The sequence below is a fragment of the Henckelia pumila genome, chromosome 3, assembly GCF_033568475.1.
Source record: "Henckelia pumila isolate YLH828 chromosome 3, ASM3356847v2, whole genome shotgun sequence".
Lineage (NCBI taxonomy): Eukaryota > Viridiplantae > Streptophyta > Magnoliopsida > Lamiales > Gesneriaceae > Henckelia > Henckelia pumila.
In genome coordinates, this window is record NC_133122.1 from 125,699,794 (window position 1) to 125,727,235 (window position 27,442).

Here is a 27,442-nt window from a genome sequence, read left to right on the forward strand (position 1 = left end):
GTTGCAAATATTTGATATAATATCATTTATTCATTCACCGTGGGATCGACTTGGACTTAATTCCTATATTATAACTTGACATCGTGTGCTTGCGAGCGAAAAACACGCAACAAGTTTTTGGCGCCGTTGCCGGGGAATTGAATTTTATTTGATTTATATTAAATTGTGCTAATTGGTCTTAATTTTGATTTAGAGCATTTTATTTTATTTTGTTGGTTCTAATTTTAAATCTTTCCTGTCTATGCAGTTTATGCTAAAAAGCCAAAGTGACGACTCACTGCTCTTTGATCCGGAAATCGAGAAAACTGCTAAAGCTTTGAGAAAATCTAGAAGAGAAGAGTTGCAACAAATGGCTGAAGAAAGAGAAAGAGCTGTCAATAATGCTCCGGTGCCAATCAGAGATCACTTTCGACCAGTGATCAATACTCATTATTCTGGGATAGCTAGGCAGAACATCACGACAAATAATTTTGAGTTGAAGCCAGCTCTGATTAATATGGTGCAGAATCAGTTCAGGGGTGCAGCTACTGAAGTTCCAAATCTGCATCTGCGTACTTTTCTGGAGATTGCTGACACAGTGAAGATTCATGGTGTTACTGAGGACACCATCAGACTACGATTGTTCACATTCTCTCTTAGGGACAATGCTCGTAGTTGGTTGCAGTCACTACCTCTTGGGAGTATCACTACATGGGAAGACATGTCATCCAAATTTCTGGCTAAGTACTTTCCTCCTGCCAAGTCTGCCCAGCTGAAAATTGAGATCACTACTTTCAAACTGCAAGATTTTGAGTAGCTTTATGAAGCTTGGGAGCGGTACAAGGAGTTGCTTAGAAAGTGTCCAAACCATAATTTTCCGGATTGGGAACATATTGAGTTATTCTACAATGGTTTGAATGGCCCAACGAGGATTTCTGTGGATGCTACAGCTGGAGGTTCAATATTTTCTAAATTTCCTGAACAGGCTTATGAGATGCTTGAGCAAATGACTGTTAACAGTTATCAGTGGCCGAGTGAGAGATCTGCAATAAGGAAGCCTGCTGGAATTCATGAAGTTGACACATTCACTGCTTTGACTGCTCAGATGGCTACTATTTCTACACAGTTGGCTGCACTGACCAAAGGGAATCAAAGTTCTAATGAGACAACATCGCTGGCGACTACCGTAAATTCTGCTGATGGATTTGAGAGTGTGGAGCAAGCTCATTATGTGAACAACAGGAATTACAACAATTATCGAGGTAATCCTGTACCCAATCAGTATCATCCTAGTTTGCGTAATCATGAGAATTTTTCCTATGCAAATAATAAGAATATGTTGAATCCTCCACCGAAGTTCAATACTCAGAATGGTGAAGGTAAGGCATCGTTGGAAGATTTGGTGAGTAATTTTATTGCAGAATCATCCACAAGATTTAAGAGGAATGAAAATAGGCTTGATAGTATGGAGACACACTTGACCAATGTGAGCGCTTCTATGAAAAATCTTGAAACACAAATTGGTCAACTGGCGAATGCATTGAATAATCAGCAGAGAGGTGTGTTTCCTAGCAATAGTGAGGTTAATCCAAGGGAGCAGTGCAAGGCTATCACCCTTAGAAGTGGTAAAGAACTTGGGGTTGATGACCCAAAGGAAGTAGATGATGAAGAGGCTGAAGAGATTGTGGTGGAGTCTGAAAAATCTGTTAGCAAAAATTCCAGCAATTCTGCAGTTGTGCCTGAGAAACCGCCTATACCAAAAGCTGTTTTGCCATATCCTCAGCGGTTCAAGAAGAAAGCGTTGGATGAGAAGTTTTCTAAGTTTCTTGACATCTTCAAGAAAATTCATATTAATATTCCATTCGCTGATGCTTTGGAGCAGATGCCGCAGTATGCAAAATTCTTGAAGGAGGTGATGTCTAAGAAGCGGAAGGTGGAGGAGTTCGAGACTGTCAACCTGACTGAAGAGTGCAGTGCTATCCTGCAAAAGAAGCTACCACAAAAATTAAAAGATCTAGGGAGTTTTACGATTCCTTGCATTATTGGTTCTTCTAATTTTAATAAAGCACTTTGTGATTTAGGAGCTAGCATTAACTTAATGTCTTTGTCTGTTTTCAGGAGTTTGGGACTTGGAGAGGTGAAACCCACGACAATTGCATTGCAGCTAGCTGACAAATCTATCACATATCCGTTTGGAATCATTGAGGATGTACCGGTAAAAGTAGATAAATTTATTTTTCCTGCGGATTTTGTTGTGCTAGATATGGAGGAGGATGCAAATATGCCATTGATTTTGGGGAGACCGTTCTTGGCTACTGCTGAAGCCAAGATTGATGTGAAGAAAGGTGAGTTGACGATGAGAGTTGATGGTGAGAAGGTGATCTTTAATGTTTATAAGGAGGTTAAAAATTCATCCATGGAAAAAGTGTTCATGATTGAACAATCAAAGAAGATGGAATGTTGCTGTAAAGTTGTTAGTGCTGTAGAATTGCCAAGAGAGAATGATCCGAAGGTGCCAAAGAAGAAGAAGAAAACGAAGAAGAAATCAAAGTTTAAAAAGGTTGTTGAATATATTTGGAGGGTGAAAGCGAAAAGGAAGACCCTCAACAAAACGGAACCGGGCTAGAATTGAAATAAAGTCGGGCTATGGACTATAAATTAAGCGCTTCTTGGGAGGCAACCTAAGCTAGTTGTTTTTTGCGTTTTTTTATTTTCTTTTAGTTGTTTTTGTTTTTATTTTTTTCATGAGGAAACTAGACATTAATAATAATTTTGAATTGTGTAGGTTAAAAAATATGAAGCTGAAAGAGTTTAGGAGCCACCCCTAATGAAGAGTTTTGAGTGATTAAGATGGTGCCGAGTACTGACGCTTGGTGCCTAAGGTATGTGTCCCTTGTTTTTAATGAATACTGTACATTGAGGACAATGCACAATTTAAGTTTGGGGGGGTGTTTAAAAATTGTGAAAATTTGAAATTTTTTATGAGTTAGTTGGAGCTGAAGGCATGATGTTGTAATTGTGTTGACCTATGATGAAAATATATTTTGTGTGCTGAAAAAGTTTATGTTAGCTATATTTAATCTTGAGTTCTCATATTTATGCACGAATGCCATGATTTTCGATACTCCTAGCAATTAGAAAAAAATTATGTGGATTTGTGATGTGGATTAGAGGATTTGATTCTTAACTCTTGTGATTTTTATTTGAAACTGAGGTAGATTTTTAAGATCACAGAAGTGATTTAGGCGTTTTTTTTTCGAATCTATTGAGTTTTTTTTAGCCATTCTATATTCATGAAAAATCCAAAACAAATTGAGTAGCTAAAAAGTTCAAAGAAAAGTAATGGCGGAGAAAGTAAGGTGAGGGGAGGCCTTGAAAAGAAAAAAAAATGGATTGAAATACTAGTCCAAATACAAGGCATAAAGATGGAGATGTATGGAGTAGAAAAAAGCCAAAACTAATGTCTGGCAATGAAAATAAAAAAATTTTAGCTACTCATAATCCTGCACAAATTGAAAATATTCAATTCCTTTTGCTTTGCATCATGAGTCCTTGTTTACATTGATATATATATGGATGCTTATCTCCTGCTGATTATACTTGAGTCTAATGTTAACCGAAAAAGTCCTGTTGATCTGTGTGAGTAAAAGCTGAACTTGGTTGAGAGTATTTTTAAACTTGAGGGCGGAGTTAATGATTTTATGAAGCTTACAGATTGCATGATTTTACCAAAAGTTAGGTGGGTAGATGAGATTGGAAAATCACACACACACAAGAACTCTTGAAAAAATTAGCGGGCATGTGTATTGAATCTTGAAATGTAAAAATTCAGAGGTCGACTATATTGCTCATTACTATTTTGCTCAGGACTAGCAAAAGTCTAAGTTTGGGGGGATTTGATAAGTGCATTTTATACACTTAATTTATATATGATTTGACTTGGATTTTGTGATGTATCGAGTGAATATTATGCGTATTTTTTGTTGTTTTTGTGAGTTGCAAGGATTTGAAGAAAAGTAGCAAGAAGAAGCGAAAAGCCGAATTACGGGACAGCAAACTTCAAAAAATTACTGGGAATGTTACAGACACTAAATCCAATCTTCACTGTTCAAATTGAATTTTTGGATGTTATAAAAGTTCTGTCAAAATTTCAGCTCGATCCGACGGCTAAAACTTAAGTTATGATTTTTACAAAACTGCTGCGCAGATGGTGAAATGGAAGAACAAGTAGCACCCCAGCTCTAGTTTTCTGGTGCTCCAACGCCCGTAAATTCATGTCCAGAGCGCTCCAGTGCCGTCTTTTGAGCGCTCCAGCGCTAGATGTCTATCATTGAAAAATAAAATACAAAACTTGAGTTCCCCAGCGCCGAATTATTAGCGTTCCAGCGCGGAGCAGTCGCCAAAAATATGGAAAATCTTTAATCGAGTTTTAAAAGGGATTTTATGACTTATTCTGGAGGAGACGAGGGTTTAGAGAGTTTTCAGAGCATAGAGACGGCTATTGAGAGTTTTGAAGTGCACAAGAGCTCGAGAATTTGATACGAAGACAGAAGACGGCGGCAACCGGCGACAGAAAAGCTTAATTTTACTTCGTTCTAGTTTTCCTTTAAAATCTATTTTTCTAGTTTGATGGATTATTTGAAGAACAAGTTTTGTTTGATCTTTGAATTTGTTATGAACTAATTTCTTAGTCTAGAGGTAGACAGATCTTGACTGGGAACCATGATTGAGATATTTTGATTTATATATTTAAATTCTTCGCACGGTTTATTTGTGTTTTCCTGATTTTAATGCTTTCAATTTACTGGCCATAGATTGAATGATATTTTATTTAGAATCTATCACTCGAGATAGGAGATTTTGAATACGACATAGGAAAATACATCTTTGGTGTTTATATTATTCGAGAGGCATATAACTCCATAGAAGTTATTAGAAGAATTCTTGTACTTTTTACCGAATTTAATAATTGAACTTTGATAGAGATATTGAGTTTGTTATTAAATACGAATTTCTGCTTGACACTCGAGAGAGGTAGTAAAAAATAATAGGGATTCTTGACTAATAAACTAGAAGAATTAATAATTGAACAATCATTAGAAATAAATTGTGGTGGACAGTCAAGTGAAGTCGAACATCTAGCATTCATCGCTTATTGAATTTTACTCTCGTGAACTCGTGGTTATTTAGTTTTGTTCTTGCAAATTTTAGTTGTATAAAAATCAAACCATTTTCGTAGCTCTACATAGGATTATGATTTTATTAGTTGCAAATATTTGATATAATATCATTTATTCATTCTCCGTGGGATCGACTTGGACTTAATTCCTATATTATAACTTGACATCGTGCGCTTGCGAGCGAAAAACACGCAACATTGCGGTAAATAAATGCGTAATGTAAATAAAGCAGTAACAGGGATAAGAGATGTTTATGAAAGTTCGACGATAAATCGTCTACATCTCCCCTTCTTGGTTAAGATCGATTAACCAAGGATTGCTAGCACTTCGAACGTCTTGGCTTTGATGGCTCCAAGGATAGCCTTACCACTCAACAGGATCATAGTGCCGATACAAATCGAACACTTGGCCTTAAGGGCTCCAAGGATAGCATCTGTGAGACCCCGTTTCTAATCTTTTATTCTCGAATAATTAAACAAAATCGAACACGAAGAGCCGCAGAAAAAACGAATCAATTTTTTTTTTAAACAAAGCCTCGCGCCCGCGCGAGGTCATCACCTCGCGCGCGCGCAGGCTACGCGGGCAGAGGGCTAGCGAAAGGCTCGGGCCCGCGTGAGAGAAGGGCTCGCGCGCGCGCGAGAAAATTTTCCCGAGCCCTTCAGGAAACCTCGCGCGCGGGCAAAAATTCCCGAGCCCTCGAGGAAACCTCGCGCGCGCGGTCATGCCTCGCCCGCGCGCAAGCTAAACGGGCAGAGAGGGAGAGAGAGCCTGGAAAATCAATCAAAGGCAATTCTAAATAATTCTAAACTCATACACACATACATATCAGTATTTAGAACATGCCATAATCTAAGTTCTGCCCAAAAATACAATACTAAGTCGAGTTCAATAATAGAGTACAAACGCAGTCAACTGCATTCTCGGTACCCTTCAATGTTGGCGGTTTAAATGACTGAAACCTCTTTAGTAAGGTTTCCATTGGCATCGCTGTGACATCCATCTGATCAGTTTCGGTACTAGCCTTTTTGTTTGGAGGAGTTACTTCCGGTTGGTTCCTGTTCAATAATTGTCGAGGAGCCATATCTGATAATCACATGGTTAGGACACAAATATCTCAATCTCAACATATCGGTGTCCAACAACCTCTGTTCATCTTACTCAAATAACCTCAATGGAATTCGGATTATAATCGGGAATCGAATCAATTCGTATTTCAAAGAATTCATGATTTACAATTTAATCACAAAATCATGTAATTCAATTAATTCTCAAATAATAAAGCATGCTCTCATGGAATTCAAATAGCCGAATAAAGAATTCAATCACATGCGAGAGATTAAATCAAGCGGACTCGATCTACCCCGCTCACTCTAATTTAGTCCAAGAAACTTATCGCTCTGATAACACTTAATGTCAGACCTCGGTCCTAATCAACTAATCTCGAAATACATAATTCAAATAAATCAACAAGAGCCAAAAAGAATCAGGTAAAATATTTATTTTTTATTTTTCGCATGGAAAGGGCCTCGCTCGAGCGTGCAAAACTCTGCCCAAGAAATCTCAAAATCTCTCGCTCGAGCGGTAATAAAGTTCCACACGAGCGAGACAAACTCTGTCTCAAAAAATGGAAAACCCTCGCTTGAGCGTTAATAAACCACCGCTCGAGAGAGCCCAACTCTGTACAAAAAAAAACGTTGAACTTATACTTAAACAATACTCCATCATCAACATAATTTGAAAACATAACGAGGTATCCAGATACATGCAATAACAACATATGAACCTCCATACTCGAATATTCGATACAACTTAATTCAAAGGAAGTACGAGTTATAAACATGCTTTAAAAAAAACACGAGTTCGACATGCTATTAGATTTCTAAACCGAAGCCTCACTTCTGTCCCTCAGTCCCGAGCATATCAGGTCGCCTCTAACTCAATCTTTCCCCACCTATCGCCAAGCACACATACAAAACAAGAAAACAGTCGGATAAATCCGGTGAGAATAATATTCCCAGTAAAAGAGGCATAACATGCAATTCCACATAATATATCAAATCATGATATATATAACAACAATGTAATTCCAAAGAGGAAACTAATTTGAGATGCATGTCTTTAAAATTCGGGATTATCTAATCGGATAATCAGAAGGTAATTTGGTTCTTTGATTCTTCGGTTGGGATCCCGAGAACAAGATATTACAACAATCACAACGACTCTCCCGCTCGAGGTCGACGATGCATATTTCACTCCTATAGACTCTGAAGCAACTATAAGAGTTTTCGGGCTATTGGAGTAACTCCACAACCAATGCCACTCGACTATAGTCCACATAACGTCTAATTTAAAATGAAAACGAATCATTTGGATCAATATGAATGCATGTGCAAATAATCACTCATTCAAGTAAATTCAAGTATTTCAAATAATTCAAATAACATGCAAGTATGTGATTTCTTGGGAAACTCAAAAATTGACTCGAATTCGAGTATTCGTCCCATTTAATTTGATGTCGACTTATACCTTTCCTTTGATTCGAGATGCTCCAAACCTGGATAATCAAATGATAATATCATATCAAAACTTATTCGAATCCAAAAAAATCGTCAAGAGAGAAATCAATACTATACCGGCTTCAACTCTATCTACTTGAATTCCTCTAACTCTGGATTCACCAATTCTCAAACCAATCTGAAATGAAGCAATATAAGATAAATATCGACATTCAAACTCAATCAAAATAAGGCTCAATCAATTCAAACTAATCGATATCCAAAACTCAAACCAGCGGCGTAACGACTTACAAACGGACAACTGAAAAACACAAACTCAGCATATCAATCAATACGACTCAAAACAACTACAATCTCTACAAAACCAAATCAATATCAATCAAATCTCAAAACCCTATTTTTGAATTATGCTTCAAAAAAGCATAACAATTCCGAACGTCGTTCTTTTTCCAATCTGACTTCAAATAAACGATATATGCTAGATCAAGAACAATATATCAAAAAATAAATGAATTCCAACAACGTCAAAAAATTGAAGTATAACTGATCGAATAAAAACTTACGATAGAACGAAGCCTTTGATGTCGTGATCGCGAATATACCTTCAGATTAAATTTCTATCGGACGGATCGAGTAAAAACCGAAATTGAAAAGCTTGAAAGAGGCGTTTCTAGTCTTCAATGGAGGGAACACGTTTGGAGGAGAAGAAAATAATTAAAGGATGAGCCTTGTCATCCATATAAAAAATAAGACTAAGTCAAAAATCTCAAAATTGCACTTTAGTCCCTAAATTATTCAAAAATTGCAAAATAGTCCTTGATCAAATATCACTTTAGCCCTCGAATTAATAATCTCTGAATATCGCTAATAAACTAAATTTAAATAAATTCGGGGCGTTACATATTTCCTCAACATCGATACGTGGAAGACATTATGAACTCCATCCAAGTTAGGTGGTAAGGCCAATCTATAAGCCAATGCCCCCACTCTGTCCAATATCTCGAAGGGTCCTATGAGCCTCGGATCCAAATTTCATTTCTTCCCGAATCTCATCACACCTTTCATTGGAGCTACTCGGACAAAAACATGATCTCCCACCGAGAACTCCAAGTCCCCCCTCCTATGATCAGCGTAACTCTTATGCCTGCTCTGTGCAGTCCTCATCCTATCACGGATCTTGGTTACAACCGCGGTAGTATGCTGTACAATCTCCGGTCCTAACCCTGATCTCTCACCAACATCGGTCCACAACACAGTCAATCTACACGATCTCCCATAGAGTGCCTCATAAGGTGTCATACCAATAGTGGCCTGATAGCTGTTATTATACGCAAACTCCACCAAAAGCAACCTCAACTCCCAAATGCCCTGAAATTCAATGACACAGGTTCTCAAGAGATCTTCTAAGATCTGAATTACCCTCTAGTATTGCCCATCCATCTAAGGGTGAAATGTTGTATTGAACAGAAGCTTCATCCCCAAAGATGAATGAAAGCTCCTCCAAAATGATGAAGTAAACCTTGGATCTCGATCAGACACTATGAATACAGGGATACCATGAAGTCTGACTATCTCACGGATGTATAACTACGCATATTGAGCCATGGAGTACGTTGTCCTCATAGGCAGGAAGTGTGCCAACTTAGTGAGATGGTCTACAATAATCCAAATAGCATTTGAGCCTCTCACTGTCCTAGGAAACCCAACAACCAAGTCCATAGTAACATTCTCCCATTTCCACTCGGGGATAGAGAGCGGATTAAGTAGCCCACCGGGTCTCTGATTTTCTGCCTGAACCTGCTGGCAAGTTACACACTCAGCTACAAATTGGGCAATATCTTGCTTCATACCCGACCACCAATATAACTGCTGTAGATCATGATACATCTTCGTACTCCTTGGGTGGATGGAGTACGGTGATGCGTGAGCCTCTTAAATGATCGTAGCTCGCAAATAATCACCCGCAAATACCCAAAATCGGCCTCTAAAGTTCACAATCCCATCAACCACTGAGTACAAACCACTGCCTCTGTCCTCATCCTTCTGTCTACTCTTAATCAACTGCTCATCACGATCAAATAGTGTGGTCCTCACTGATAAAGAAGATAGTCGGGGTGCCCCACCCTTGGCATAGAACTCCAGGTCAAACCTCTGAATCTCATACTGCAACGGTCTAGACACTGACAAGGATGAAATCACTGCTGCCTTCCTACTCAGAGCATCTGCAAAGACATTAGCCTTATCCGGATGGTAACTAATGTTGCAATCGTAGTCCTTCACCAACTCAAGCCAACTCCGTTGCCTTATATTTAACTCCTTCTGGGTGAAGAAGTACTTGAGGCTCTTATGGTCTATAAAGACCTTGCAATTTCCCCATAGAGATAGCGCCTCCAAATCTTAAATGCAAAGACTACTGCGGCCAACTCAAAATAATAAGTAGGATAATTCTCCTCGTGTCTCTTCAATTGCCTAGAAGCATAAGCAATAACTCTCTCCCGCTGCATAAGAACTGCTTCTAATCCCAACTTAGAAGCATCCGTGTACACAACAAAATCACCTTTCCTTGATGGCATGGATAACACTGATGCTGTCGTAAGAGCCTTCTTCAATACATCAAAGCTCTCTTGACACTCCGGACTCCAATCAAACTTAGCATTATTCTTGGTCAACGCGGTCAAGGGAACAACAATGTATGAAATGCCCTTGATGAACTTACTATAGTAACCGGCCAATCCAAGGAAGCTGCGAATCTCCGATGCATTACTAGGTACTAACCACTCCTTAACTGCTCGCACCTTGAAAGGGTCCACTTATACACCGTTCTTGGAGATTATATGACCCAAAAATTCCACTATGTCCAACCAAAATTCACACTTGTCAATCTTGACAAACAATATCAGATCTCGAAGCACCTCTAGAACTGTCCTCAAATGCTGTGTGTGCTCCTCACGGTCCTTGGAGTACGTAAGGATGTAATCGATGAAGACAATGACAAATCGATCCAAGTACGGCTGGAAAACGCGGTTCATGAGATCCATAAAGACCGCATGATCGTTTGTCAAACCGAACGGCATCACAATTCCTTGTAATGGTCGTAACAAGTCCTAAAAATAGTCTTAAACACATCTGATTCCTTCACCTTCAAGTGATGATAGCCCGAACAAAGATCAATCTTCGAAAATATGGAGGCTCCCTACAACTGATCAAAGAATCCTCAATCTTGAGAAGGGGGTATTTATTCTTCACCTTCACTCCGTACAACTCCGTGCATCCCATGGAGAGAAACTAGGGCGTATGAAACCCTTAACAAGCAACTCTTTAATATGCTCTTTCAACTCATTTATCTCTATAGGAGCCAATCTGTACGGTGCCTTGGAAATTGGCACGGTACTAGGAACCAATTCGATAGAGAACTCAACCTCTCTATTGAGCGGAAGACCTGCAAAATCGTCTGGAAACACATCTTCAAATTCACTGACCACTTCTAAATCTGAAATCACAGGCCTAACTGGCGACTCTCTCAACAACAAGCTAGCCAAGAACGACTCACAACCATCCGATATAAGCTGCCTTTCTTGCAGAAAAGATATGTTTCGGGCCTTCCTCCAACTCTTGGCTACCTCGAACCAGAATGGTTTCATACCCTCTGGTCTAATCAACACGGATCTCTGCTGAAAATCAATCACCATTGCATTCCTCACCATCCAGTCTATCCCTAGAATAAGATTAAACTCGGGCATAGGCAATACTATCAAGTCTGCAACCACTGATTGTCCCTACAAGAGAAGTTCAAGATCCTTGACCATGATTCTGGTGGACAACTCTTCCCCTGACGGGATAGTAATGGAGAAGCACACTAATAACTCTTCTCGCTGAATTCCCCACTTAAGCACAAACTCCTCAGAAATAAAAGAATGCGAAGCCCCCGAGTCTAATAATGCCTTGGTCGCTACACCTGATACTATGATTCTCCCTGCAAAGACAACGGTTACCACACAAGCAATTGGATTCCCTATTCACAAGTTCTACCTATGCTCACCCTAATTCAACCCGATTCAAATTTATAATCATACAAACTAGCAACCAAACATAAATCATGCAATGAATAACCAATTTTAAGCCAATTCCAAAAATCTCAAGAATACTTAGCAACTAGTAGGAAGAAAATTCCCAATTAGACAGTTCCTCAACACAAATTCCATACATTAAATAAACATATTTAATATCAAAAAACTTAAAGCGTTACCTGTGATAAGGGTAGTATCCGGGTCGGCCTCCTCGGCCTGCATCACAAAGACTCTCCCTGGAACAGGCCTCCTCATCTCAGGGCACTCTGAAACCATGTGCCCTGTTTTTTTTCCAACGGAAACAGACTCCTGCACCTACTAGGAATTTCCCATAATGGGCACGCTTGCACTCCTTGCAAAATGGCTTCTCCCCAGTCTTGGGAGGAGTGGGTCTTTGAGCTTGATGGTGTCTCTGGGGCCTCTGCTGTCTCTGCGGCCCTAGGTATGACTTCTTGCCATGCTGCTGCTGCTGCGAGTGGCCCTGTTGAGTAAAGGGCCACTACCCTGCACCTCGGTGTTGATGTCCATTAATGATTGCTCAAACCTCAAAACATGTTTGAGCGCAGTAACATAATCAACTGGTTCAGCCATCAGTAAATCACATCAAATGGTGGGTTGTAATCCATCAATGAAGTGCTGGAGCTTCTCTACTTCTTCATCTCCAATCAAAGGCAAAAAGTGGTAGCCCCGCTCAAACTTTCTCACAAACTCAGCTACTGATAGATCTCCCTGTCGCAGGCTCATAAACTCCTTATTCAAACGAGCTCTCAAATCTAAGATAAAATACTTCTCAAAGAAGAGCCTCTGGAACTTAGTCCAAGGTAGGATAGTCGGATCTACTGTCTTCTCAACTCCCTCCCACCAAAGGGCAGCATCATCCTTGAGAAGAAAGGTGGCACATCGAACTCGATCTGAATCTCCCAAATCCATGTATCAGAAGATCACCTCAAGTGAACGGATCCAACCCTCATCTAAAAACGGGTCAGTCGTACCGACAAAATCCTTCGGGTCCATCTTCCTGAATTGATCATAAATATTCCCCGATCTGGCCCTAGAATTGGCCTCAGCATGCTGCTCCAATATGCGAGCCAAACCAGCCAACACCTGAGTCCCAACATCCGTAGCTAGAGCAGGTGGCGGAGGTGGAGGTGGTGGTGGTGGTGGCGGAGGTGGCGGCGGCTCCGCAACACGCTCACGAAGAGGGGCCATCTATACGCAAATTCAAATTTCAACACTCAAATTTCATGCCTAAAGGAAAAAGAGTTTCTTTAAACTTTTACATGCTAGAAAAAAAACTTTATGGATTAGAGCTAAAAAATTTAAACAGATAGTAGTAATGAAACTTAAATCTTACATACTTTGAGACGAGATCCCCTGGGTTTCGGCAACCGACATTAGGCACAACCCAAAACAAGACCGTTTATCTGATACCTACTGAAACGATCCTAACATCTAGTTTAATTAAATAAATGAGAAAAGGAAATTTTTCGAAGTATTATTATTATTATTATTATTATTATTATTATTATTATTATTATTATTATTATTATTATTATTATTATATATATATATATATATTATATTTTTTTATTAAAAAAAACTTTCGCCATGACCTAATTGTAAATTCTTAACCCGACCTGTCTCAAATCAGCATTTCAAAATAAAATAGACTCCTCAAGAAAAAGGAAACATAACATGATAAACATAAGCATCTGAACGGGTACAACCCCAACAATAAATAAAGAGAAGAGGTTAACAAGTTTACATGCCAAGTATCAATCGCAAGGAATCACATCCTTCTAACAATTGGAAGATAAATAAATGTGGACAATTCATTATTACAGACATCTCAAATGCGGAAAAGTAAAGGAAGCGACGGTCATGGGTGTGCTCCGCCAGGTGCTATCAACCCTGGAAATCCAGCCCCTCAGTCATAGGGAAATCATCCTCACCTGCACCAAGTAGATGTAGTGAGCCTAAAAACTCAACAATAATATTGAGTGAAATAACGAATAATAAATATACATGCTCACGCCATAAAAATATCTTGTATTGAAAATACTTTGTCTTTTCTTAACTAGACCTATAGCAAAGAGAGTAACTTGAAAACATCACATGCAAGACTGAACGTAACTGACCGAAACTAAACTAAACTGTAACTGCATAGAAAAACTGAACATATGGACAGAAGAAACTGAACCGAGAACAAGTAAACTGAACTGTGAACTGATAATCTGACCTGTGAACTAAGATCCTTGATTGTGGTCTTTCTAAAGTTTTGATCGATCAATGACTGCAGTATACTATGCCGACAAGGAAGCCATTTCCAACACACCCTAACCGCTACCATGTGAGCTACGTTCTCACCCATGGAAACCCCTAATTCACCATCCAAGCAACACAAGACTCAAACCACACACGCCCAATTACAAAGTAATTTTGAAACTGAGGCAGTGTAAACATTAACAAAAGACTTCTATATCAACACTTATCCAACTCAAGAAACACATAACTTGAACACAAGAAAGTATAACACGCCAAATAGAAACTGAAATCTCGTACAAATGTCCAAAGTAAATAGAGAACTCGAATCAACACATACCCAAACACAGTGAAGAGTTTCGAAATTGAGGCAAATGGAAGCAATAACTGAGACTCCCAATTCAATACCCATCCAGCACAAGAAAAACAATACATATCGATCATAAGCATGTATATAAATTCCAAATAAATCTGAAAAACTCGAACAACTAGCAAAATGTCCAGAGAAGTTCGAACATACACCCCTGAAATCAGAAAACTCAAAATACACAAAGTGAAACAAATACAAGACGTAATAATCTACTTGGTGGCCAAAGAAACCCATATTCTTGCCTAAGCTTGGAAAAATAATCGGATTGAGGCTCGAGCAGCTAGAATCGAGCTGAGAAAAGGGGAAGTAGCTCGATTAGCTCTCCTCGAGAGAAACTTTGCAGGGAAAGAAGGCTGCTGGCGGCGGTCGAAAGCTGGAGGAGAAAATGAGAGATAGCCGATCCCCTAGAGTGAAAATGGAGAGGAAACAGGGAAAGAGTTCTATCGGGTTAATCTTGAAGAAGGGGAAAAGAATGGGCCGTGTAGTTGGGTAGGTGGATTGGATCCCATTTGGGCCAAATTTCATTTTTAGTGAATAGGTTAAATAATATATATTATGTAGTATTTTAAATGGTTTGTGTAAACGTGTTAGTCCCAAATTCCTCGTAAACACTTTAAGTTGAAAATTCAAGAATTAAATATCTAAATTTTATTTGTCGGGTTTCAAAATGATAATTAATTTAATATATATATTTTTGAAAAATAAATTCAAGATATTTAAAATTATTAAGATTAAAACGAATTTAGACATGGAATTCAAATTATGGAACTCTTGGTGCTAAACAGGTCATATTAGAGAAGTGCAATTTCCGAACTAGCTATCCAATGTGGTCCTGGTGCCCAAGAGCTCAAGTAAATGGAGAATGCGCGTTGATTTCAGAGATTTAGACAAGGTTTTCTCGAAGGATTGATACCTGTTTCCTTGGATTGATCAGTAGGTTGACTCAACCGCAGGTCATCAGTATTTGTGTTTTATGGATGCCTATCAGGGATATCATCAAATCCCCTTGGCTGAGGAAGATCAGGATAATATGAGCTTCACCACCTCACATGGAACTTTCTGTTATAGGGTAATGCTCTTTGGGTTGAAGAATGTAAGAGCCACTTATCAGAGGCTAATGTACAAGGTGTTCTCCAAGCATATTTTCAGAAATGTGGAGGTTTATGTTGATGATATTTTGGTAAAGTCTTAGGATGATTTGGGTCTAGTGTCCAACCTAACAGAGAAATTCTCCACACTGAGATCATAGGGGTGAAGCTTAACTCGAAAACATGTGTTTTTGGAGTAAAATTTGGGAAGTTATTGGGTACATGGTGATTGAGAGAGGAATCGAGGCTAGCCCAGAGAAAGTGCAATTCATCCGATCTATGTTGCCTCCTTGCAGTTTGCAAGAAGTTCAGAGGTTGGCAGGAAGGGTAGCATCCCTAACTCGTTTCATCTCTAGGTCAGCTATTCGTAGCTTGCCTTTTTTCAGAGTTCTCCAAACTAAAGAAATTTGAATGGGATGATGAGTGAGAGAAGGCATTCGATGATCTCATAAACTATTTAGCCGAGCTCCCACTGCTAGCTAAGGTTGTTCCAAGCAAACCATTGTAAATATACTTTTAATCTATGGAAGAGGATGTTAGTTTATTGCTCATCAGATAGGACTGGCCAGCTCAGCACCCATTCTACTTCTTCTCCCATGCTCTCAAGTGTGCCAAGCTTAGGTACTCAAAAGTTGAAAAATTAGCGCTTGCCCTTGTTATGACAGATTGTAAGCTCAGACCTTATTTCTTGTCACATCCTATTATGGTGCTAACCAACAGCCCCATCGGGAGGATCCTGACCCATGCTGACATTTTGGGTCAATTGGTAAAATGGACAACTAGGCTTAGCGAATATGATATCCAATATGAGCCGAGGGTGGCTATTAAAGCCCAAGAGTTAGCAAACTTTTTAGTTGAGACGATGCATACGGAAGTAGAAGACTTGTGGAAGGTGTATTTCGATGGTTCTTCTACCAGTGAAGGCAGCGGAATGGGGGTACTCTTGATTTCCCCTCGGGGTGATGAGATGAGATTGTCAGTCAGATTGGACTTCAGAGCATCCAACAATGAGACAGAGTATGAGGCTGTCCTAGTTGGCCTCCGAGCTTCCAAACAACTTGGGCAACTCAGGTGCACATTTATTCGGACTCGCAGTTGTTAGCTCAACAAGTGAATGGGTCATATGTTGGGGATCGGTTGTGTGTGCAGAGGAGAGGGGGTGAAAATACACTCTCAAAAGTATTGTTGTTATCGTAATGAAGTTAAGAAAATGTTAGTCTTCTTAACTAGATTTTTCTCATCTTCCTAGATGAATAAGAGCTACTAAAAATTAGTGCGGAAAATGACTATCACTAAACTAGGTGACAATAGTGAAAATATGATGTGATGTAGTAATGTAAGTGTGCACATAGTTTTTTATGGATGTTCGGAGCTCAATCTCCTATTTCACCCCTTCTTCCACCCGAGAAGGAAACACTAGAAGACTTTGGCTATTACAACGTCTTGTAATACAACTGATCTAAGCTAGGACTTATCACTGCCTAAAGTGGAACTCCTAGATTTACATTGATAAGATTTCTAAGTTCTTATCAAACTTCTTTGGTTGATGATGATGAATGCCTAAGCTTTTGAAAGCTTAGAATCTCAAATCCTTGGAGTATAGTTGGTGTTCTTCAAACAACATCTTGGATTTGAGTAACCCTTGAAAAAATCTCTTAGAAGATCAGATATGCTTCTGCTTTAGCGAAGCATTGAATGATCATTAAAGTGTCGAATCAATTAAATTGCTCAGATGCTTCGATAATATGATGGCCGCGTGTCTGTATTTTGCTTCGTATTGCTTGAATATTTATATCTCAATATTCAACGTCTCTTTTACTTTGTCAACAGTAAAAAATGTCTTTTCAGGCAGATATAGATCAGACACTATTTCTCTTTTTGTGGAGTGAAGTCTGTTCGTCTTTAAATATATGTACTTGAATTTTCTTTAATGTCCATTCAATATGTCTTCATAATAAATTCTATTAATGGCCTTTCGAGCTTTATCAGATGGATCCTTAAATTCTTTGTCCTTTCGCCTTTAAGTTTTCTTGTCAAGGTTCCATTACAAAGCATTTGTGTCTTATGGAATCGATAGACGATCTTGAGACTTGTATCCCGGTTGAAATCAATTCTGATAATATGTATATGAGATTGGTTGATGTCTTTGAGTCGGCTGATATCTTTATATTAGTAGAGGTCCTCAACTTGGTAGACGTTTTCCTGTCTGTACATATAAATAGCGGTCATATTATAACAATTATATATTATTTTGTTATCACCAAAAGTTAGGGTTCAACATCGTATGAAGTAAAGAATAAGAAACAAGGAATATATGAAAGGGATAGAAGAGGCTCGGGGGGCTCTTCTTGGAATTTTTGTTTGAACTGATCCCTCGAGAAAAGAATGACAAAGCAGATTCTCTCGCCAAGATGGCTAGCTCACTCCACAATTGGAAGACTCGAGAAATAGTGGTTCAGGTTTAACTAATGCCCGCTACCAATCTCCCGGTGTCAGAACAGGATGAAAATGATTGGCGAGCTGAGTTTTTGGGTACATGGAGAGGGGTGAGCTTCCGAATGATCCTAAGAATTCTCACAAGTTGAAGCAGCGTAGTCTCCGCTTTGTCTTGGTGGAGGGAGTTCTATAAAAGACGTCATTCTCCCGACCTCTGCTGAAATTCTTGGGTCCCAAAGAATCTAATTATGTTCTCAGAGAAATACATGAGGGATGTATGATCACAGGTTGAAGCAGCGTAGTCTCCGCTTTGTCTTGGTGGAGGGAGTTCTATACAAGACGTCATTCTCCCAACCTCTGCTAAAATGCTTGGGTCCCAAAGAATCTAATTATGTTCTCAGAGAAATACATGAGGGATGTAGTGACCCAACCCGGAATCAATAATTAACCAAAGCTTAAAACATTTAAATCAACTTAAAAGTGGTAATCAAAAAATTCAGCGGAAAAAAATTAAAACAGTTAAAACATACTGGCATAATACAAGCAGTATAAACGAATACTATAACAACCAATAATGTTATACAATCCCATCGAAGGTAAAACAAAAATCCCAATTACAATGGAAACCTGGTACAATACAAATCCACCTTTCTGTAGCTCAACGACCGCTACCATCGGATCCATCCAATCTGAGTCTTGTCCCGTGGAATGTGGTGTCCAGAACAAAATCGAGGACGTGAGCATAAAAAGCTCAGTATGGAAGCATGAGTATACAATTTTTATTAGTGCATATGCAAGTGAAAGGTATTGGGAACCAATAATGAACACTGCTCAGTCAAAGGTGCCATAGTATGTAGCATGCTGGACTGTTGCATCAGGAGGTGGCTCTCATACCATAAAACCGTGGACATATCTGGATCCAAAACCATGGGATCCATACACAAAAAATAACATGGGGCTGAGCGACCTCTCTGCTGGTAGTATCAATAAAATATAGGCTCAACGTACCAATACATGCAACATAATATCTGTGACATAATAAATTCACATATAATCAATGCAACATAAAAATGCAATCATATAAAATGCATACTCAACAAGGATATCTCGGATAGTACGTCCGTACCTCAAAGTAAGCAATCTAGTGATACAAGTGCTCTAGTCCAAGCCTATAAGAAGACAATCATTGTATCACTATTTATCATCGAAAAGCCTTAACTAGACTAATAGATACTCACTTAGAATAATCTGAGTCTAATAGTATATCTGCGTCCGTTGATAGCCCATTGATGACTATAGTCCCAAAACATGGGCGCAGCTCCGTTTCCTCCTGGCCCACATATATAGCCTAGAATCCCCTAGAATTGACCTAGAATAGGAGAGGGAATTGGATTTTGAGAATTCCAAATGGGAATCTCGGACCTCTATTTATAAACGGATATTAGATGATCAGATCCCCAAATTCGGATCGTCCGATTATCCCCAAAAATTCCCCTCCGAACACGTGTCCCTTTATCTGTCATCCTGATAGCTGGTTACAACCGTTTTTTTAAGAGACATATATTACCTTGTTTATCATTAGACTTGGATTTAGTTGTATCTACTCCGCTGGAGCAGGAGGTAGTAACTAAGCGTCTAATGATGGGTTGCCTTCTAGAGTTTGAGAGTCATGTGTTGTCTGCTAATCTGATGATTCTAGCGATGACAGATTTTGATTGTATTTTGGGAATAGATATGCTAACTTTATATCACACTACTGTGGATTGTTATCAATGTCTGGTACAGTTTTATCCGGATGAGGGTGACAACTAGTACTTCTATGGTGAGGGAGCATGACCTCCAGTGCCACTTGTATCGGCTCTGAAGGCTTGTCATGTCTTAGAGTCAGGTGAGGAGGGCTACATCATCTATACAGTTGATATGTACATGTGTAGTCAGGGTATTGATCATTTACCTGTGGTCAACGATTTTCCTGATGTATTCCCTGAAGAGATTCTTGGTTTTCCTCTGGTTAGAGAGGTTGAATTTGTTATTGATATAATGTCAGGAACATCGCCTATATCCCGAGCACCTTATCGTCTGGCTTGGTCAAAGATGAGGAAATTGAGATAGCAGTTGCAGGATTTACTTGATAAGGGATATATACGCCCAAGTGTTTCTTTGTGGGGAGCATATGTTTTATTCGTCAAAAAGAAAGATGGATCGATGCAATTATGTATTGATTACACGCAGCTGAATCGTGTCACCATCGAGAATAAGTATCCGTTGCCACAAATTGATGATTTGTTCGATCAATTACATGGTACTTCTATTTGTTCAAAGATAGATCTGAGATCAGGATACCATCAGATGCGGGTACGAGACTCAGATATTGCTACAACTGCTTTCAGAACCAGATACGAGCATTATGAATTTCTAGTGATGCCATTCGAATTGACGAATGCACCAAAGGTCTTTAAGCATTTGATAAATCAAGTATTTCTAGAATATCTGGATAGTTTTGTCATCGTCTTCATTGATGATATCCTTGTTTATTTTCATGACATGGAAGAGCATGCATAACATCTAAGGATTGTTTTACAGATGTTACAGGAAAATTAGTTATATGCGAAACTGATCAAGTGCAAGTTTTGGATTGATCGAGTAGTGTTTCTCGGTCATGTGATGTAGTGACCCGCGCCGTGATCACCTACTAATTAGAAGCTTAAGAATTCATTTTAACTTAATCAAATAAATAATCGGAAATTAAATAGTTGAAAACATAAATAATCCCAAATAATATTATTATACAACCAAATCAAACTCTGTATCAACTCAAATACAACATGAACAAAAGCCTAGACAAAACCCTGCTGGACATCAATCGCCTAAGCCCTCATGGAACCACCCGCCTCATCCTCTTGCAGACCTACCCCATGGAATAGGGTGTCCATATAAAACAAAGTACGGGACGTGAGAATAACAAGCTCAGTACGAGAGTATGAGTATACGGTATTATATGTGCATGTATGCAAGTGAACTGGGTACCAAAACACTCAGGTCAAGAAACTCTCTCATAGACCGAGCCCAGGGTATATAGCACGCTGCGTCGTCGCATCAGGAGGTGGCTCATATACCCAGTGGATAATGGTGACCTGATATGTAGTGGCCCGTAACCAAAATCAGTGATTAAGGGATTAATCAACGCTAATTAAATAAATTGAGTACCGGACGGATCGGAAGCTCCGATGCAGGATCGGACGTTCCGATCGAGATCGAAAGCTCCGATGCAGGATCGAAAGCTTCGATGGTATTACGTCAAGCATGACGTGTGGCAGGATCGGAAGCTCCAATCAGGATCGGAAGTTCCGATCACCCTTATCCGAAGTCAACAAGTGATATTTTGACACGTGGTAGACCAGGATCTTCGGAAGCTCCGATGGCAGGATCGGACGTTTCGATCGAGGTTTGGAAGTTCCGATCGAGGATCGGAGGCTCCGATCATTGTCTATAAATAGAAGGCCGAGAATTCACTTTCAATTGCCAATTCCGGATTTCCTCTCTACTCTAGTCGTATTCGAGTTGTTCTAGCCTTCCTAGGCTTGACCCGGGAGTCGTCGAGGCGTTCGGAAGTCATAGCAGAGTTGTGCCCAAGTTCTGGTGGCATCGACATCAAAGGGATAAAAACGGACGAAAGTATAGCTTTTGCTTCCTATTAATATTTAGGAGTATGCAATAGCTTAGTTAAGGCTTTTAGAGCACTTTAATGATAGTAGTATCATTTCACAGTGTAGAGCAGACTATAGGCGTGGACCTAGAGTTGGTAGAGCTTGCACTGATTTGATGTACGAAAGTACTGTTTGAGATATCCTGACTGAGTATGCATGTATTATGTGACTGCATGGTTTATATGTCATTGATTTATGCTGCATTCATTTGCATATTGAGCTATCTCCTTCGAGATGTCTATTAGTAGGGTTGTACCCTATCCTGTTAGTGGATGGACTTCCATGGCTTTGGGTCCGGTAAATCCACTGGTATTATGGTATGAGAGTCACCTCCTGAAGCGACGGCACAGCGTGCTACATACCAGGGCTCGGTCTGTCTCTGTTATCTGATCCTTGACCTCGAGTTTATAGGGAGTTCACTTTGCATGCATGTTTACTCATACTCTCGTACTGAGCGTTTTATGCTCACGTCTCGTACTCTGTATTTCTGGACACCCTATTCCATGGGGAAGGTTTGCGATTGGATGAGGCTGGTGGATCCAAGAGAGGCTAGGCAGTGGTTGGTCAGCTGGAGCTTCGCCTAGGTTTTTATTTCTGTGTTATTGGATTGATACAGTTGTTCGATCTGGTTGTATAATATTTGGTTATTTACAGATTCCTTGCCTTGGGATTGTATAATATTTCCGCAGTTTTATTTCTGATATCCGTTTAATTAAGTTAATTGCATGCCTAAGTTCTGTTTAGTAGGTGATCCAAGTAAGGGTTACTACATTTATGGTATCAGAGCATGCAAAGTATTCTTGGGATTTAGATTCTACATAAGATAACGGTTAGGTTAATTTTGTAGATGGCAGACCATGACGACCAGAGTTCTCATGGCAGTATTGGTGGGCATTGGGGTGATGCCGATCGGGAGCCTCGTCGGGAACGCCGCCATCGTCATCGAGATGAGGACTGTTTCAGTGTACGTCGATTCTTGCAGATGGGGCCTAAGCCCTTGGTTGGAGGTGAGTCTCCGGAGGATGCGGAGAACTGGTTAGACCGCATGGAGACGACTTTTCTGACTTTCCAATGCACCGAGGAGCAAAAGATGGAGACCCTTGGTTATCTTCTGGATGGACGTGCGTGCAGGTGGTGGAGGTTTACTTCTGCACCTTTTGTTGCGGCGAGAGGAGTGGCCAACTGGGCCGAGTTCCGCACAGCTTTTTAGAAGCTGTATTTTCCTCCTGCACTCCGTCAGTCGAAGGCGGGCGAGCTACTGAGTCTGCGACAGGGAGACATGTATATTGATAAGTATCAGCAGAAGTTCTTTGATCTGCTATCCTATTGCCCCGAGATAGCCAACAACTCCGAGATGAAGTATAATCTGTTCCTTCAGGGCCTTAACCCTGAGATCCATGACCGTGTGGCGGTTGGTGACGACATGTCCTACGAGGGTTTGGTGAGCCGTTGTCACCAGGCGGAAGATAGCATTTGAGGGAACAGGTCTTTCTCTCAGTCGAGACCTGCGAGTTCTTTGGGTCCCCGTGCCCAATCTTTCAGGAAGTTTGGATCTACTTCTTCTTCCTCTGGCTCTGCTGGTGTTGTCCGTTTCGGTAAGAAGGACAAGTGTTATCACTGTGGGAAAAACCATCCATCCAACAAGTGCCGTAGAGCTTCTGGAGCTTGTTTTCGTTGTGGAGAGACTGGTCATATCCGGAGGGATTGTCCACTATCTGGGGGAGGCGGTTCTGGTTCTGGTTCAGGATCTGGTTCTCAGGCCACCGTTTAGCAGAGGTCGCAGGGACAGCCTGCTGGGAGTTCTCATTTGAGGCCACGAGCTTCTGGCCAGGTGTTTGCCCTGAGACATGATCAGGCAGTGGAGGAGAATGAAAAAGTCATCGCAGGTACATTTTTGATTTATGGTATACCTGCTCTTGTACTTATTGACACTGGTGCATCTCATTCCTTCATTTCTGCACGTTTTGTTAAGAGGCATAAGTTACCATGCATTGCACTAGACGTAGTGATGTCTGTTTCTACTCCGACGGACCAATCTGCTTTGGCTAAGCGTTTAGTGATGGGTTGCCCTTTAGAGTTTGAGGGGAACATTCTGTTAGCGAATCTCATGGTTCTTGCGATGGACGACTTTGATTGCATTCTGGGAATAGATATGTTGACTACCTATCGAGCTTCAGTGGACTGCTACCAGAGATTAGTATGCTTTCATCCGGAGGGGAGTGAGAGCTGGTTTTTCTATGGAGAGGGAGCGCGACCCCCGATGCCTTTGGTATCAGCTTTGAGAGCCTGTCGTGCTCTAGAGTCTGGCGGGGAAGGCTACCTTATCTATGCAGTTGATTTGTCCGCTGAGAGTATTGGGATAGAGAGTATTCCTGTTGTGGATGAATTTTCAGATGTATTTTCCGATGAGATTCCGGGTTTTCCTCTTGTTAGGGAAGTCGAGTTTGGCATAGAGTTGATGCCGGGTACTTCGCCTATTTCTCGAGCACCGTATCGTCTGGCTCCATCAGAGATGCGTGAGTTGAAGAATCAGCTACATGATCTTTTGGACAAGGGGTACATTCGTCCTAGTGTATCTCCTTGGGGAGCTCCTGTTCATTTTGTAAAGAAGAAGGATGGGTCGATGCGGCTGTGCATTGGCTATCGGCAACTGAATCGAGTCACTGTGAAGAACAAGTATCCTTTGCCTCGTATTGATGACCTGTTTGATCAGCTGCAGGACACTTCAGTTTACTCCAAGATTGACTTGAGATCGGGGTATCATCAGTTGAGAGTCCGAGATCAGGACGTAGCCAAGACTGCATTTCTTACTCGCTATGGGCATTACGAGTTTCTAGTGATGCCCTTTGGTTTGACTAATGCGCCGGCTATATTCATGTATCTGATGAACCGTGTCTTCAGGGAGTATTTGGACAAGTTTGTCGTGGTCTTCATTGACGACATCTTGGTGTATTCGCGTAATATGGAAGAGCATGTTTCTCACTTGCGGTTGGTACTGCAGACTCTTCGGGATGAGCAATTGTACGCCAAGCTGAGCAAGTGTGAGTTCTGGATGGATCGAGTGGTCTTTCTTGGCCATATCATATCCAGGGAGGGGATTTCTGTTGATCCAAGCAAGATTGAAGCGGTGCTTAATTGGTCGCGTCCGACGACGGTTGCTGAGATCCGTAGCTTTCTGGGTCTAGCAGGATATTATCGTCGCTTCATTTTGAATTTCTCTCAGCTAGCTCGACCTTTGACGCAGCTTACCCGCAAGGGTGTGGATTTCGAGTGGTCCTCCGAGTGTGAGGAGAATTTCTGTGAGCTTCGACGGCGGTTGAGTTCTGCACCGGTGTTGGCATTACCGTCAGGATCTGGAGGGTATGTGGTGTACACTGATGCTTCTCTTCAGGGGTTAGGTTGTGTCCTAACTCAGAATGGACATGTGATTGCATACGCTTCTAGACAGCTGAATCTTCACGAGGACAAATGTTGGAAAACGCGGCTCTCAGATCAATCACGATTGATACCCGGTGCAGCGGAAGTTTAAAATTTTTATCATGGAACAATTCCATGGTGTGGGTATCAACCATTCAACGATTAAATTATTGTGTGTGTAAAATTAAATAACAATTATTAAATTTTACCTTCAATCTCGCAACGAGATTACTGGACACCAACAGATTTTATCTGCTCTTGTTGTCTCTCCCTGGAACCGATGAACTCCTTCAATCAGGTCCACGAACAGAGGTTTAATCCCTCTGATAGATTGCACTAGAAAATCTATCAGAAGTTTTCTGCGAAGAGAATAAACGAATCTGATTCGCTATTCCAGACTGCAATTCAAAATCACAGACCGGAATTTTCTCGGGCAGAGGACAGGGAGGGGACGGCCGAAACTTTTGAGAGGCTAGGGTTCGATTTTTGCTTCTCAAAAATTATGAGCTGTTGTGTGTAATTTCTGTACTGAAATAACTTATTTATAATGCAGGCCACTAACACCTTAGGGCCCATTAGTCATAAGCTGGGGCCCGACAAGCAAAGCCCGCTCGTTCAGAAATTAATATAAAATTCATCGTGACTCCGATTGATGAACTGATTTCACCAATGTGCACAGAAACCATTTTTGCACATTTTAAAGTCAAAATAAATTTTCCTGAATCCGAATTCAGTGGTTTCCAAAAATGTCCATCCCTATGTCATTTTAGGAAATCCTACTCCCTTACTCTTATTTAAGAAGTCCAACTCCTTAGTTCATTAAATTTAACTCTTTAAATTTAACTATCTCAACGGGGATTAAAACTCCATTACACTGTGTGACCCTCAATGGTTCAGGGATACAGCTAGCCGTGGGCTCACAACTCCTTGTGACTCGGAACAACACTTTCCGACTTGCCCAACGAATCATGGTAAAGCGCCTAGCAACATCGCCCCATGATTCCCTAGGTATCACTGATAGTGCCTACAAGAACCAGTAGATTTTGGTTAGCGTACAGTACGGTCCCTTCATCCATATATCCCGATCGAATCAACAACCATTGGTATATCGAGAGTCGCTCAAGATTCGATAACTATGCAATACATCTTGAAGATCAAATTAGTGACATCGCATGTGCTACTAAGAAACCATTTCTTAAATCACATCAATTACTCTGGCCAGAGATTTATCACACTAATATCTCCTCAGATCGCATAGGATATCCACACTCGCAAGTATGTGGTGAATCCTTGACAACAATGCATTGACTCCTATATGTGTCGTAACTGTACCCAATCTCGACACCTGATGACCCCCTCAGAGTCGGTAAACGAGTCAAAGCACAGTACTAGCATATAGAGTCTCCATGATGTTTCAAGTCGTAAGGACTAATGGTGTACAACCAAAACCGCGGACTTTATCCACTCGATAAGTGATAACCACTTGGAAAGTCCGGATAGGGTAGTTCGATTATTCATCCTATGAATATCCATTTGCATGCTTCGAACATCTCCATGTTCCCTACCAATGAAACGTGGTACTCCGCATCGCAAATGCTAGTCTCAAACTCGAGCGATCCTTATCCTTATTATCGGACGGCTCAATCGACTAGGAACAGTTTTAGAATATACAGTGACTATAAGATGTATTTCATGATAGACATCTCCATGTTCTACCACATCTTACATACACTATAGTATATTCAAGGTCTTTATCAAAACAACAATAGTATATCATAATATAACAATATGAAGTAATATAAAGTCATTGCCATAAAAGTGTAAATAATATTAAACAAAAGATTGTTTATACAAAGAGTCATCAAAGCCCATAGCCACACAGTTGGCTCACTGGGCACCCACTCTTACAATCTCCCACTTGCCCTATAGCCAACTAGTCATACTACGTAGACCCATTGCTTCGCGATGTTTGTCAAACAATGGTCCTGGCAAGGGCTTAGTAAGTGGATCAGCGATATTGTCTGCAGAGGCCACTCGTTCGACAGTGATGTCTCCTCTTTCCACAATCTCCCGGATGATGTGGTATTTCCTCAGTACGTGTTTGGATCTTTGATGAGACCTTAGTTCCTTTGCTTGAGCAACGGCACCCGTGTTGTCGCAGTACACCGGGACTGGACCAACAAATTCAGGAATGACGCCCAACTCTTGGACGAAATTCCTCATCCAAATGGCCTCTTTAGCAGCAGCTGATGCTGCAATGTATTCAGCCTCAGTGGTGGAATCCGCTGTGGTGTCCTGCTTGGAACTCTTCCAAGAGACAGCACCGCCATTGAGCATGAACACAAATCCAGAGGTTGACTTCGAGTCATCCACGTCACTTTGGAAGCTAGAGTCGGTATAGCCTTCCAATTTGAGTTCTC

General features: G+C 40.5%; 1 protein-coding gene and 1 non-coding gene across 2 annotated transcripts; both read right to left on the minus strand.

Annotated features, from left to right (window-relative positions):
* Positions 1-749: 749 nt before the first annotated feature.
* On the minus strand, positions 750-855 carry LOC140894017 (small nucleolar RNA R71). The gene has a single exon (XR_012153572.1). It is a non-coding gene; the product is annotated as a small nucleolar RNA R71 (small nucleolar RNA).
* A 10,068-nt stretch (positions 856-10,923) lies between these two features.
* LOC140889440 (uncharacterized) lies at positions 10,924-12,018 on the minus strand. The gene is made up of 3 exons (XM_073297157.1): positions 11,922-12,018; positions 11,533-11,648; positions 10,924-11,451 (listed from the first exon to the last, which is right to left on the minus strand). The coding sequence occupies exons 1-3, from the start codon at positions 12,016-12,018 to the stop codon at positions 10,924-10,926; spliced, it is 741 nt and encodes a 246-aa protein (XP_073153258.1).
* Positions 12,019-27,442: the final 15,424 nt, after the last annotated feature.